The sequence below is a fragment of the Chrysochloris asiatica genome, unplaced genomic scaffold (assembly GCF_000296735.1).
Source record: "Chrysochloris asiatica unplaced genomic scaffold, ChrAsi1.0 scaffold00048, whole genome shotgun sequence".
Classification (NCBI taxonomy): domain Eukaryota; kingdom Metazoa; phylum Chordata; class Mammalia; order Afrosoricida; family Chrysochloridae; genus Chrysochloris; species Chrysochloris asiatica.
Window position 1 is genome coordinate 3,919,573 of NW_006408566.1, and position 14,962 is coordinate 3,934,534.

At 38.6% G+C, this 14,962-nt stretch overlaps 1 protein-coding gene across 1 annotated transcript in view; it reads left to right on the forward strand.

Annotated features, from left to right (window-relative positions):
* Positions 1 to 4,776: 4,776 nt before the first annotated feature.
* Positions 4,777 to 14,962, forward strand: part of RPE65 (retinal pigment epithelium-specific protein 65kDa) — a 34,754-nt gene continuing 24,568 nt past the window's right edge. The window contains exons 1-5 of the mRNA XM_006862419.1: positions 4,777 to 4,828; positions 7,287 to 7,369; positions 8,766 to 8,916; positions 11,780 to 11,887; positions 11,974 to 12,115. Of these exons, the coding sequence (XP_006862481.1) occupies positions 4,818 to 4,828; positions 7,287 to 7,369; positions 8,766 to 8,916; positions 11,780 to 11,887; positions 11,974 to 12,115 (495 nt within the window). The 5' untranslated portion in view covers positions 4,777 to 4,817. The remainder of the gene's footprint in view (positions 4,829 to 7,286; positions 7,370 to 8,765; positions 8,917 to 11,779; positions 11,888 to 11,973; positions 12,116 to 14,962) is intronic.

A 14,962-nucleotide genomic window follows, 5' to 3' on the forward strand; every position in this document is an offset into this window, starting at 1 on the left:
TCCTATGTCATGACTGATATTAGCCATTTTGAATGAGACAATTATATGGTTTACTATGTCAGAAATGACAAATTGAAGAAGAATGGTGTCACATTGATCTAAAAGAACACTTCAAGATCTATTTTTCAATAAAATGTTATTTGTCACAAGATAATACCCATATGCCTACAAGGAACACCAGTTAAAACCACTATTATTCAAATTTATACACTTACCACTAAAGCCATACATGATGAAGTTGAAGAATTCTACCTACTTCTTCACTCTGAAACTGATCAAATGTTCAATAAAGATGCATTGATAATTGCTGTGATTGGAACATGAAAGTTAGAAGCAAAGAGGAAGGATCAGTAATTGGAAAATACGGCTTTAGTGATAGAAAGATGTAATGCTGAAGATCACATAATAGAATTTTGTAAGACCAATGAATTCTTCCTTGCAAATAACACAAATGGTGACTATAGATGTGGACCTTACCAGACGGGATACACAAAAATCAAATTGGCTACATTGGTGGGAAAAGGTAACGGAGAAACTCAATATCATCAGTCAAACTAAGGCCAGAGGCCAGCTGTGGAACAGACTTTCAATTGCTCTTATGCAAGTTCAGGCTAAAGTTGAAGACAACTCAAACAAGTCCACGGGAGCCAATATATGACCTTGAATATATCCTAGCTGAACTTAGAAAATATCTCAAGAACAGATTTGAGGCAAAAGACACAAATGACCAAAAACCAGAAAAACTGTGGATGACATCAAGAATATCATACATGAAGAAAGCAAGAGATCATTAAAAAGACAGGTATGAAAGAATAGACCAATATGGATGTCAGAAGAGACTCTTAAACTTGTTCTTGAGCATAGAGAAGCCAAACAAATGGAAGAAATGAGGAAGTAAAAGACCTGAACAGGATCAGCTTGAGAAGACTAAGTAAACATTATAATGAAATGTCCAAAGACATGGATTTAGAAAACAAAGAGAAGAACATACTCAGAATTTCTCAAGCTAAAAAAACTGAAGAAAAATATTGAGCCTTGACTTATAATACTGAAAAATTCTATGATGCAGGAAGCATCAAAAGAAGATGGAAGGAATAAACAGTCATTATACCAAAAAGAATCAATAGATGTTCAACCATTTCATAAAGTAGCATATAACCAAGGACTGATGGTATTGAATGAAAAAGTCCAAGCTGCACTGAAGGCATTAGCAAAACACAAATTACCAGGAACCAATAGACTACATATTCCAACCAATTGGAAGAGATCCATGTTTTTGCCCATTCCAAAGAAGATGCAACAGAATGTGTAAATAATAGAACAATATCATTGTATCACATTTAAGTAAAATTTTACTGAAAATAATTAAAACCCAGTTGCAACAGCACATCGAAAGAGAACTGCCAATAATTCAAGCCTGATTCAGAAGATGATGTAGAAATTGCTGACATCAGATGGATCTTGGCTGAAAGCAGAGAATACCAGAAAATTGTTTACTTGTGCTTTATTAACAATGCAAAATCTTTCAACTGCATGGAGCATGGCAAACTATGGATAGCATTGCAAAGAATAGGTATTCCAGAACACTTAATTGTGCCAATGTCCTTAGACCAAGAGGCACTCTTTGGAACAGACAAGGGCATAAATGGTTTAAAATCAGGAAAAGTGTGCACCAGGGTTGTGTCTTTCTCCTTACTTCCTCCATCTGTACTCTGTGCAAATAATCCAAAAAAACCTGGATTATATGAAGAAGCATGTAGCATCAGTATTAGAGGAAGATTTATTAATAACCTGCAATATGCTTATGGATACAATGTTGTATTCTGGAAGCAAAGAGGACTTAAAATGCTTATCAATAAAGTTCACAGACTACAAACTTCATATGGAATACACCTCAATGTAAAGAAAACAAAAATCTTTACAAATGGACCAGTAAATAAATCATGATAAATGCAGAAAAGATTGAAGTTATCAAAGACTTCCTTTTGCTCAGGGAAGCAGCAGCCAAGAAATCAAACAATGTATTGCATTATGCATGGCTTCTGCAAAAGGCCTCTTTAAATTGATAAAAGAAGAAGTTACTAGTTTGAGGATTGACATGCTCCTGACTCAACCATGGTATTTTCAATCTCCTTATATGCATGTGAAAGTTGGACTATGAATAATGAAGACCATAGATGAATCTATGCGTTTAAATTATGGTGTTGGCGAAGAATATTGAAAGTACCATGGACTGCCAGAAGAACACCAAATCTGATTGGAAGAAGTGTAGCCAGGAAGTTCCTTAGAAGTGAGAATGGCAAGACTTCATCTCTTGTGCTTTGGACATATTATTAGGAAGAAACAGTTCCTGGAGAAGGACATCATGCTTGAAAAAGTAGAGGGTTAGTAGAAAAGAGAAAGAACCAGAACAAGATGGATTGACACCATGGCAGCAATAATGAGCTCAAACATAACAGATGTGAGATGGTTCAGGACTGGACAGTGAGTTTCATTCTGTTGTGCATAGAACATTATGAATCTGAACTGACTCCATGGCACTTAATAACAACAACTATTGTAAAAGGTCAAGAAGAGTTTTCCACACTAAAATAAACTTTCTGTGATGGTTACTAGGGGTGAGAAAAAAGGGGGAGTAAATCACTGGCTAAAGAGTTGACATGTTTACTTGGGTGAAGGAAAAGGTAATATATAAAAAGAAGGGGGTTGGCAAAAGAATTATGGAAGCACTGGAAGACACTAGTAGAAGTACAAGAATTAAAGACCATAAAGACAAATAGTGTTATATAAACAATTCTACAATAACAGTGACTTACGGGTAGATGCAGGGTTAGACACACAGGCTGAGCAGGTGTGACAGGGAGGCTGGAAGTATACCCACTAATGCACAAAGGTTTGACAAAGGATATTTGTACATGGGCATTTAGCTTTGCTGCAAAAATATACATGACTGCAGTGGAGCATGCTGGGTAAAGTTGCATAAACGTTTTAGACGTTTCCAAACACTTTGAAGGAATAAGTCATTAGGACTGGTGGCTCAAGACTATAGTCTTGGTGGACACTGTAGTCGATTGGCATAGCATAGTCCACAAACACGATGTTCTGCATTCTACTTTGCTGAATAGTCACTGGGATCTTAAAAGCTTATGAGTGGTCATATAAGATGCAACTATTGGTTTCTCATTACCCAGAGGAAAGAAGAGTAATGAAAATTGAAGTCACTCAGAAACAATTAGTTCAATGGACTAATGAATCACATCAACATCAGTCTCCATGACCTTGAGACCAGAAGAACTAGATGGTGTCCGATTACCACTGCCCACTTTTCTGAAAGAGATAACATTAGAAGGTCCTGTACTAAGTGGGAGAAAATGTGGAAGAATACTCAAAATTATAACAAAGACCAGACTTACTGGTCAGATAGAGACAGCTGGAACCCTGAGATTATCATCTTGGTCACCCTTCAGGTTTGGAACTGTGGCTCAATTTTTAGCCAAGCAATTGATAGGTGTATATAGGTAGACAACTCTAGTGTGTCATGCACACCATAGAATGCTCAACCATTTGAGATAAAAAAAAGGGGGGGGGCAGCATATACTTAAGGACAAAGTTCAGAGGGTTGGGGGGAAAAGGAGGCTTGGAAACAAGAAGCACAATGAGGAAGTGGGCTAAATTAGGCTGCATGGAAGGGATTGCAATCACTGAGATGAAACAAGGTGTATGCTTTGTTGAACGTAAAACTGATGGTCTGCTCTGCAAACCTTCACTCAAGTCACACAAAAAAGTTTTTAAGGAATGAATTTGGGAATAAAAACTTTTGCCACTATGTGGTGATTATTCCTACTGATAATTTCTGCTTTATTGTCTATTTCAAGTTATATTAATATAACTGTTCATAGCTATCTTTTAGTCAGTACATATATTGTTCCATCATTTTGTTTAAAACATTTACATGTCATGTTTTTAAAAGCATATTGCTTATTTGCTTTTCTATCAAGTTTGTGCTTTGACACATTATGGTCTAATTAAAGAATATTTTTAAATGAATGAAATAATGCTATATATCCTCTGAGGGTTCAATACATACCAATGAGCAGGCAAATGAGTTTAAAGATTTTCATTCTTCTCAAATCAGAAGGACATAGCTAACTTTCTATGTCTAATTGGAAGAACTTGAATGGGGCCAATAAAGATGACAAGAGGAGGTTAGTTTGCAACAATGTGCACTCCATACCACTACTGTGCCTTCAATTCTAGTGCTAATCAACTTTTATGTAATAGAGTGCTAGTTTCCTCTTCTCCTTGCAAACTTATAAAATCTGTGGCGACAGGGCAATGCCCAGATGTGTCTGGTCCATAGATGATGTGTAATACATTAGAAAAAAAAAAAAAGTGAGTGAATGAAAAAATGAACAAAGGTGAGGATGAGGGTACAGAGGTGATAGAGGGCAGTGGGAAACAAAATGGTGCCAGGTCTAGGGCAGTGACCCAGATAGCTGAGGTCTGAGGTTGGCCACTCCAGTAAAGTTTCTTTCTTCTAATCCACTTCTAATTCTTCCTGGAAGGATTAAGTTCTCTGGAAAACCATCAAAAATTGTTATGGGAGTAACAAGCACAAATAATGCTCAAACATCAGGAGGATCTGGGCACTGAAAGCCACTTCTGTTCCCTGTCCTTTAGCTGAGGGGATGGAGGAGGGTTTGCAAAGCCAGAACTCCTTTCAGGGGGTTTTAGAAGCTATATAAAGTACCAGGCTGAGGGCTTGCTCTCTCATTCTGCAGTTGGTGCCAGAGTTCTCAGTCCTCCAGGGAAAGAAAATGTCCATCCAGTAAGTGTCTCTGGGAGAATTTTTAAAATACCTTAGTGGGATTAATGATAAATGGCCTTTTTCAAAGAGCTCCTGAAGAAAAAGCATTTACTGGTGACCTGATTAAATCTTGGAGGGGGAGTTGTTTCCTACTTACAAACTGAAGCAAGTATCTAGACTATAGATCTAAATGACATTGGATTTGTAAAACTTAGAATGAGGCTTGTAAGCATTTATAACTATGGGATTTTAGGTAGGCAGACTTCAGTTCCAATTCTTGCCCAGCCATTTCCTAGCTGTGCTGACTTTGGACAAATTACTTTTTTCTTTAAGTGTCAGTATTTTTTTCCACATATTGAATGACTATAACAACAGCACCCACCCCATTGTGCTTTTGTAAGGTTTAAATGAGCTAATAGCATGCCAAGTTCTTTGTATGATGTATGAAAATAAGTGCTTACTCAACAACATACAAAGTTATGATTAGTATGATCAGAATATTATGACTAGTATGATCAGAGTGCCCAATCTAATAAGCTATGAAAATACAGCCAAAGCAAGGTGAGGGGGAAAATATCTGGAAGCTGCATCTGTAGATCTTAATATAAAACTATATATATATACACATATACATATATAATAGTGGTGGTGGTATATATACATATATAATAGTGGTGGTGGTGGTGTGCTAACCTCAAGGTCAACAGTTCGAAACTACCAGCTGTTCTGTGGCAGAAAAACGAGGCTTTCTGCCCCGTAAAGATTTAAAGCCTTGGAAACCCTATATAGGGTCGCTATGAGTCAGAACCAACTCCATAGCACATAACCACCAACCATATACATATAAGGGTTCTTGTGTGGCGCTGTAAGACAAAACACTGGATTGCTAACTGCAAGGCTGATGGCCTAAAGCCACCCGTCGCTCCTCAGAAATCCTATCTCTATAAATCGGAAACGACTTGATTGGCACTTAATAATAACAACAACATACATATGTATGTGTGTTGTTGTTGCTGTTAAGTGCTGTCGAGAACTCATAGCAACCCTGTAGAGGGTTTCCTAGGTTTTAAATCTTTACAGGAGCAGAAAGTCTTATCTTTCTCCCACGTGGAGTAGCTGGCCGGCTGGAATCATGGACTTTGTGGTTCGTAGTCTACTGCTTATTGTATGGCACCACCGCGCTCTTATATATGTATTTGTTTTTGTTGCTAAGTGCCGTCGAGTCGCTTCCCACTCATGGCTACCTTGTATAGGGTTTCCAAGGAACAGATGATGAACTTGAATCTCTAACCTTACAGTCTTGCACATTAACCCACAGCGCCACCCCAGGAGTATATATATATATACTGCAACTCTTGAAGATTAGTGGAGAAATGAGATGATGAGAAGAGATGGTGATAAAAAAATGATGAATAACAAAGTGGGAGGTCCCTAAACTATAAAGGTGTTGTCCTTCAACCTGTAGGAAGAAGACGTGTGATTCTCTCTGTGAGTCATGAGAAGCAACGATGCAGTGAGGTGAAAGGAGGGTTGTTGTGGTGGTAGCGTATTGTCCAGTCAATTTCCACTCACGGGTCTCATATAAGACACAGTATAACTGTCTCAAAAATTTCCTGGGCTGGACTCTTTTCTGGAGCAGATTGCTGTCTTTTTTCCTGCAGAGTTGCTGGTGGGTTCAAACCACTAACCTTTTAGTCAGTAGCCAAGCACTTAACCATTGCACCACCAAGGTTCCTTGAGACTAGAGATACAAAAACAAAACAAAACCAAAAGACATTGCCATGAGTGGATTCTGACACACAGGGATCCCACAGGACAGATTAGAACTGCCCCAGAGGGTTTCTTTCCAAGGCTGTAATCTTTACATCTTGTTTCCTGCAGAACAAATAGTGGATTCAAAGTGTCAACCTTTCATTTGGAAGCCAAGTGCTTTAGCCACTGTGACATCAAGCTTCTTTGAGAGTAGGGGTTCATTGTTGTTATTCAGTGCTGTTGATTCAGTTCTGACTCATAGCGACCTTAGATAAGGTTTCCAAGGTGCAGTTGGTGGGTTTGAAATGCCAGTCTTATAGTTCAAACTGACCTTGAGGTCTGGTGCTCTTATCCCAAGCATCACATCAGGATTCTGAAAGTAGGCATGTGCATGGTAATTCTGTGGAAAGTTTTAAAGTTCCAGAAAAGGATCGGGAGCAGCAGGATTAGTCCATTTGTCTTCAGAAACAGGAGAAGACTGTAGAGGGTAGGATTAAGCCTACTGTGAGCACTGACATTAAGAGAGAGGTCATCAAAGGAGGAGCTCTAAGCTGGGACCCCATGTGCTGAGGAGATTGCTATCCTCCCTGATCATCTGCCTACGGTCAGACAGACTAGCAGTGGGGCGCTGACATGGAGCCTGAGAGCATTCTTTCTCAGAGTTCGGCTTCTGTCTCCAAGGACTTAGAATATCAGCATGGGCTTCTTTCTGACTGTTCTATTTCAGAGTGGAGCATCCTGCTGCTGGTTACAAGAAACTGTTTGAAACTGTGGAGGAACTTTCCTCGCCACTAATAGCTCACGTCACAGGTTGGTCCCATCTTGAAGCCATCTTCTATTTTCTGTCTAGCTCATTTTTTCTCAAGTTTCTTAGTGATTGGTATCCCAAAGTACTGATTCAGGGTGTGGGACACAATCTGAGGCCTTGGGTTTTTAAACTAATAACCCAAATTCTCTCATTTGCTTTTTTTTTTCTTTCTTTTTTCTAATACAGAAAATGCTACCTGACTAAAATTCCTTGCAGACTGTATTACATCGCTGTTATCTTTGACTGTCTGTGTGTAGCAGTACCTGACACATAGTAAATGCCCTATAAATGCTTGTCCTGTCAGTGTATGAATAAACAAGGGCCTGGTGATAAGCATGTTGAGAAGTATATTAAAGGGTATTGGGTTTAATCCCCATTAAATTATAAGAGTATTGCTTCTGAAGTCAGGCAGATGTAGTTGCCAATTGTAGTTCTACTAATAGTTGTTTTTCCAGTTGTGAAGTTTACAGTAAATACCTTAAATGTTCTGAGCCTCAATTCCCTTACCTACCAAAAAACAAATTTTACCTCATGTAGCGTAGTGGTTACGAATCAGGTTGTGAACCTTAAGCTCAGCAGTTCAAAACTACCAGCTGTTCCGCAGGAGAAAGATGAGGCTTTCTGCTCCCGTAAAGATATACAGCCTCAGAAACTCTGTACAGGGTCGCTATGAGTCGGAACTGACTCCACAGCACATAACAACAACAACAACAACAGAGATGATATAAAAATTAAATTAGATTTTATTAATAGAATGTCTCATCCAGTATCTGACACAAAGTCAACAAGAGATGGTAGGTATGGTATTATTTCAATCATTATCATTGTCCAAAGACACTATGTGACCCAAGCAATGCTCTTCTAGCCCTCATCCCTCCAAAATATATCAATAAAACTTTTAAAATTCTTCTTAAAAGTGAGATGACAAAAAGGCAGATATAGAGGTACCCAGGGAAATCTATTAGGTGCAGAATCCTATTCCCCTTAAGAAGTCTTCCCTTCTCTTCTTCCAGTTATTTCTCCAAACCCTGAAATATTGCTGCATTTCCACTTGGCTGAGAGATAAGTCAGGTGGTATTTGTTAAAAAGTATCTAACATGAGAGCTACCAAGGAAAATCATTCTGCCAGCTTTATGAAAATGAGGATGCCCAATTGGATAGCTAATATTATCCCAACCCAACCAGTTAAAATGTTCCATTGTCATCAAATCCACTTGAACTCATAGTGACCCATGTGCATCAGAGCACAATTGTGCTCCATAGAGTTTTCAGCGGCTGATATTTTAGAAGTAGATTATTAGGCCTTTCTTCCAAAGAACTCCTAGGTGAAGTTGAACCTCCAACTTTTCAGTTAGCACTGAAGGACATGGATAAAAAGTAGTGTTCTGTTTCTCACAGGCAGAATCCCCCTCTGGCTCACGGGCAGTCTCCTCAGATGTGGGCCAGGTCTCTTTGAAGTTGGATCTGAGCCATTTTACCACCTGTTTGATGGGCAAGCGCTCCTGCACAAGTTTGAATTTAAAGAAGGACATGTGACATACCATAGAAGGTAAATGAGCACTAGGTCTAACTCCTCCTTGTGGGGGAGTAGGAGTCTAGCCTATCTCTTCCTCCCCTGTGGTTTTCAAAATTCTGAACCCAGGAGAGAACCTCTAGACCTTCCTTTCTCTCAGAATCCATCTGGGCCAGTGGGTCACCTGGGTCTACATAGATACCTTGGAGCCATGATACAGGATAAAAAAAAAAAAGCTAAAAACTAGAGCCTTGGCTTCAAGTCCTATATCTACCAGACACCGCTTGCCTAGGAGGATGAACTTCAGGATGATGTCATCCTTTATTCCTTGGTTTGTTGTTGTGTGATGTGAAGTTGGTTCTGACCCATAGTGACCCTGTATAGGGTTTCAGAGGAGCAGCTGGTGAGCTTGAACTGCTTACCTTGTGGTTCAAATCGACTTTGGAGTCCAGTGCATTAACCACCAGTGCCACACCAGGACTCCTAATCCTTGATTTAGACCTTAGTAAAATGGGAAAAATAATAAAGTTTACAAGAATTAAATGAGAATAATCAATGTTTAATACATAGGAAGCAGTTAGTAATAAAAGATTGTTACTGATGCTATTATTAATATTATTATTGTTAGACCATTGTCTCAGTTGATTCCTTCCCTTTTTTATAGTCAGAAGGGCCACTGGGAGAAGGGAGAGGTGTCACAAAGGAAGCAAAAACCAAGTGTGACATAATGCCGCAAGACAGAGCACAATTCTAAAATGAGAGCTATTGCTAAGAGGCTTGATGGCTAAGTGATCACTGCAGGGAGCCCCCATGACCACCACCATGAATAGTTTGCCTTTTAAATAGTTTACAGGTCTGTTATTGGTTTCGTTGACCCAGGTATTTTGGAGACGCATTAAAAAGAAAGATAAATGATGGTCAACTGGCATAACCTAGTTACTGTTATTGATGCTATGGTTATTAGACCATTATTCTACATTGTCTAGAGTAGATAATGCTCTCCAGTCTATTTTGGTGAGTAGTGACTGGAATCTTAAAAGCTCATGAATGACCATCAGGTGCCCTGTCCGGAGGAAAGAAGAGTAACGAAAATTGAAGACACTTGGAAACAATTAGTCCAATGGACTAATGAACCACATGAACATCAGTCTCCATGACCCTGAGACCAGTAGAATTAGATGGTACCTGCTTACCACTACCAACTGCTCTGAAAGATATCACATTAGAATTTCCTGGATAAGAGGGTGAGAAATGTAGAACAAAGCTCAAAATCACAGAAAAGACCAGGCTTACTGGGCAGATGGAGACTGGTGGAACCAAGACAATGGCCCTTGGTCACCCTTCTGATCTGGAACTGAATTCACCCTCCTGGACTCAACTTTAAGTCAAGCAATTGATAAGTATGCAAGACGGACAATAACACTAGGAAGGTATGTCAACCATTGGTGACCAAAAAATCAGCATTGACCCAAGGACAAAGTTTAGAAAGATTGGGAAAAGTGGAAGAATGAAACCAAAAAACACAAGGAGCAAGTGGGAAAAGTGATGATACATTGAGGGGATTATAGTCACTCAGATGAAACAAAATATATGCAATTCACAATAAAAAGTTGTTTTCGTTTTTTGTTTGAGAGTATCTGGGAGATTTGAACTATATCCACTCCTCACTTGTTGACATGTTTAGGTTCCAAAGACCAGGTCATTCTGTGAAAATTGACATACACTAAAATGGAGAGTGACCACACCAGATCACAAAATAGAGAATGGCTACATGGTCACATCACTTCCAAACCACTGAGGATCATGGCTCAGCCAAGTTGACACATAACCTTAACCATCACCACCAGGCACCTTAGCATTCATTACTGACAGACATAGGCCATAATGCACACAATAGTAAATTTTTTGGTGTTGTTGAAAGTTGGAAATTCAGGTAATGAGATATTCGATAAGTGAAAAGTAGGCATAGTCAAAATATATTAGAGTACAATCTACTAGAAACAGATTTTATAATACTTTGGTCATGCAAATATTTAGCCATGAGAGCATAATTTAGAATTTGATATACTTTCATACATCTTCTGAAGACCTTAATAGTTTTTCTGCTTCATGGAAGTACAATATCAAATATTAATTGACTCACAACATGAGAAAGTCTAGGCAAATGATAGCATGTAGTTTGGGATAAGTTTCAGGAGGTTTTTCAGTACAAGAGATTGCGTTTTTGTTTCATGTTTTAAAAAAATACAAGAGGAGCAGAAGGAAGATTAAGGAGAGTATAATTCAAAGTTCCATAGCCTATAATTCCCCCACTGACTATAGGTTAACAAATTAAATCTACAGGAACTCAGAGGTCCTTTTTGGACGACCCATGGGGGGGGGGGGGCGTGAATGTTGTAATGACAAGAGTTCTAACCTAGCTCTGCCACATAGAGTAATCACTTAACTTTTCTGAGCCTCAATTTCCTTATTTGTCACTTTAAAGCTTATAATATATAGTGAAATTTAAGGTCAGGGCACATTTTCCCTTTTTTCTCTGGTCACCCCAAGAAGTGATCTGATATCATTCTTTATTCTTCATGCTGCGAATATCTGGTTCGAATGAGGACACATAGAATGACCATTTGAGGCTCCCCATGGACTAGCCTCAAGGAGTTCTGGTAGCGTCGTGGTTAGGAATCGGGCTGTGAACCACAAGGTCAGCAGTTTGAAACTACCAGCTGTTCCGCGGGAGAAAGATGAGACGTTCTGCTCCCGTAAAGATTTACAGCCTCGGAAACCCTGTACAGGGTCGCTGTGGGTTGGAATTGACTCCATGGCACACAGCCACCAGCCACCACCATGGGGTAGCCTCATTGTCTCGGTCTACTACCTTTTCTCATGTCTCAATACCCTTCAGGTTCATTCGCACTGATGCTTATGTCCGGGCAATGACTGAGAAAAGGATTGTTGTGACAGAATTTGGGACCTGCGCTTTTCCAGATCCTTGCAAGAATATATTTTCCAGGTAATCAAAACAAACTACTTACTATTAGTCCCTTTTCTCTCATGGCTTGAGAATTGTTGGACTGAAAAATTCACTTGCGTTTGCAGGTTTTTTTCTTACTTTCGAGGAGTGGAGATTACTGACAATGCCCTTGTTAATATCTACCCAGTGGGGGAAGATTTTTATGCCTGCACAGAGACCAACTTCATTACAAAAATTAATCCAGATACCTTGGAAACAATTAAGCAGGTAGGCCACCATGCTCAAGTGATATCCTTTAGAAATACAGAATTTGGAACTTAGAATAAAATCAGCTGTGCAATTTAGTGGAAAAAACATGAGAGCCAGATAAATCAAAGTTTAAATCCTTGCTTTGCCACCAAATACTAGTTATGTGATCTAGAGCAACCTTTGTTTCTTCATCTATGAAATGGGGGAGGTAATATTATTTTAAACATTTACTAGGTAGATTAAAAGAATACTATATAAAATGCCAAATGCATTCACTCATTCATGGCTCAAATATTTACTGAGTGCTTTTCATGTACCAAAATTTGTGCCAGATAGAAGAGCTACATTAACGAGTGAGCCGACCTGGTCCCTGTCTTTCATATCTTTTGTAGGTTAGCAAGGGACACGGCACACGGGTGCTCAAAAAGTTGTAGCTATTATTATTGATATAAAAAATCTTGTAATTAATGGTTCTAGTCATGTTTTCCCTTTCTTGTGGAAATTTCTCAGTAGAAATAAAATTATATGTTAAATGAAATATCACAGAGAAAGGTATCAGCAATATTAGAAAATCACTTCAAAATAAAATGTAGTTTAAAATTTTAGATTATTCGTCTTTTACTATTTGCCCTAGACAATCTGATTGCAGTAGATACTGTGGATGATGTGAGATCTGCATTCTCATTGCCGATGGGAGACAGAATATGATGAGTCCTTTAAGAGAAGGAAACATTTCTATGAAAACACAGAAAATAAACATGTTTTTTAGCAGTAGTTGTAGGGATGTGAACAGGGACAGATTGAGGAATAGGCAAAGGGCTTACATTTGATGTGAAACTTAGAGAAGAGATACAACTTCAGTGAATTCTGGGTAAAGACATTCCCGGTGGAGGGAGTAACATAGAGGACACAGAGCAGGAAAATAGAGGACATTCTCATGGTTAGATTTTCAGTATTTCTCAATGAGGGTGCTCATTATGGGGGCTGTTCACATGTTGCAGAGCTGGGGAATACCTGACTGCATCTAGTAAATATAGGTCATGTCCTCAGTCCCTGTACACTTGCAATAAACTCCCACATGTTCCAATCTCCCACATCCTTCACAGAAGCCACATTAAACTATCGGTGATTCCCAAACAGAACACACCATTTCATAACTCAATATGGAGTCCTGGTATGGCACTGCAGTGCAAGTGCTGAACTGCTAATCACAAGGCCAGCTGTTCAAACCCACCAGCTCTTCCTCAGAAACCCTATACGGGGTCACTATAAATTGGAACTGACTTGATGGCACTTAACAACAGCAACATATGTCATCAGAGGTCCATTCTCTGGAACTGTCATCATCCTTCTACACCTGGCTAACTCTCATCATCTTTTAGTTGAAATAATTGCCCTCAGGAAGCCCTGCCTAACCTCTGTCTGGATTAGATGATATCTCTACAGATACTGTTTTGTGTTCACTATGTTGTCTAACACATTATTGGCCTAACACAGTTTATAAGAACAGAATGTTTTATATACATATATGCATTGTCGAAGTGCTATTGGGCACCTGAGCGATGCTTCAAACCTAAAGGCTAGCAGTTTGAATGGAGCCAATGGGACCACAGAAGAACAATCTGGTAATCTACTTCCACATAGATTATAGCCAAGAAAACCCTATGGAAAATTTCTTTATAATATATAGTAACCAGATACTAACCGGTTTGCCTAGGTTTTTGTTGTTGTTGTTACTGGATGCTATTCTCAGCAACTAACACAACTGAGAAATTTAATTTGCTGTTTTATTTAACTTTAATTAGTTTAGGTTTAACCATTTCATGACTCATGACATTTGTATCATTCACCAACATTCCAGATTTACATCCCCCACCAACATTCTAGGTTTTTGGGGAAGTTGTTATCCTCGTTGTAGTAAGTGCTACCTATTTCCTGGTGGGGACCTATATAACTGCATGAATCTGAACAGACCTTACCACAATAATCCTACCATGAGTCCATTTGGGACATATGTGACCCACATAATTGTATTAAAATCCATATTATCTAAAAAATGATTTCCCTTTACTGAAAATACATGGTATCAACAAAAAATTCAAAGCAGAAAATAATTCAGCCAGGAAGGGGTTGAATGGCTAGGTACTGGCAGCACATGTCCAAAACTGAAATTCAATTTTTTTTTTTCTTTTAACTTTTTATTATGAATTGAGTGTAAGTTTATAGAGAAAATAATCAGATTTACATTCAACAAATCATACACTTCATTTCAGTTCAATGATTGCAATCCCCTCCACAAAACATCAGTTATCCCGCTTCCACCATGTGATTCTTATTTCCATTACACCCTATTTCCCATCCTTCTGAACGTTTAGACTGAAGTTCTTGATAGCAAGACCCGCCTTCATTTTCTTAACCTGTAGCACAGATTCTGGCACCTACTAGAAGCTCAGTAAGCATTTGGCAAATGATTGAATGAATGAATGCCTTGCCTATAATTTTAAAAAGCATACTAAAACCCCCTTGTGCTTTAACAATTATTTTTTCAGCAAATAAAATTTTCATTAGATAAGTACATAATCTGCTAATTACTTATTAAATCAATCTTTATTGAACATGTCCCAGGTAGAAATTCTACTGCTGATCTTGCCAACATGTGGTCTGTAGTCTTAAACAAGTCACTTGACCAATCTAGGGCCTCAGTTTCTTCTATAAACTTCGAGTTGGCATTATATTTGTCACTCTGAAATTTTTATGAAATTCCAAATAAATTGAAGCACCGAATCTTCAAAAATGTTTGCATTTGATTGTAGGAAATTCATGGCTCCTTGAAGTCTATTTAGGTTGCCCCATCCTGGTGTGGCA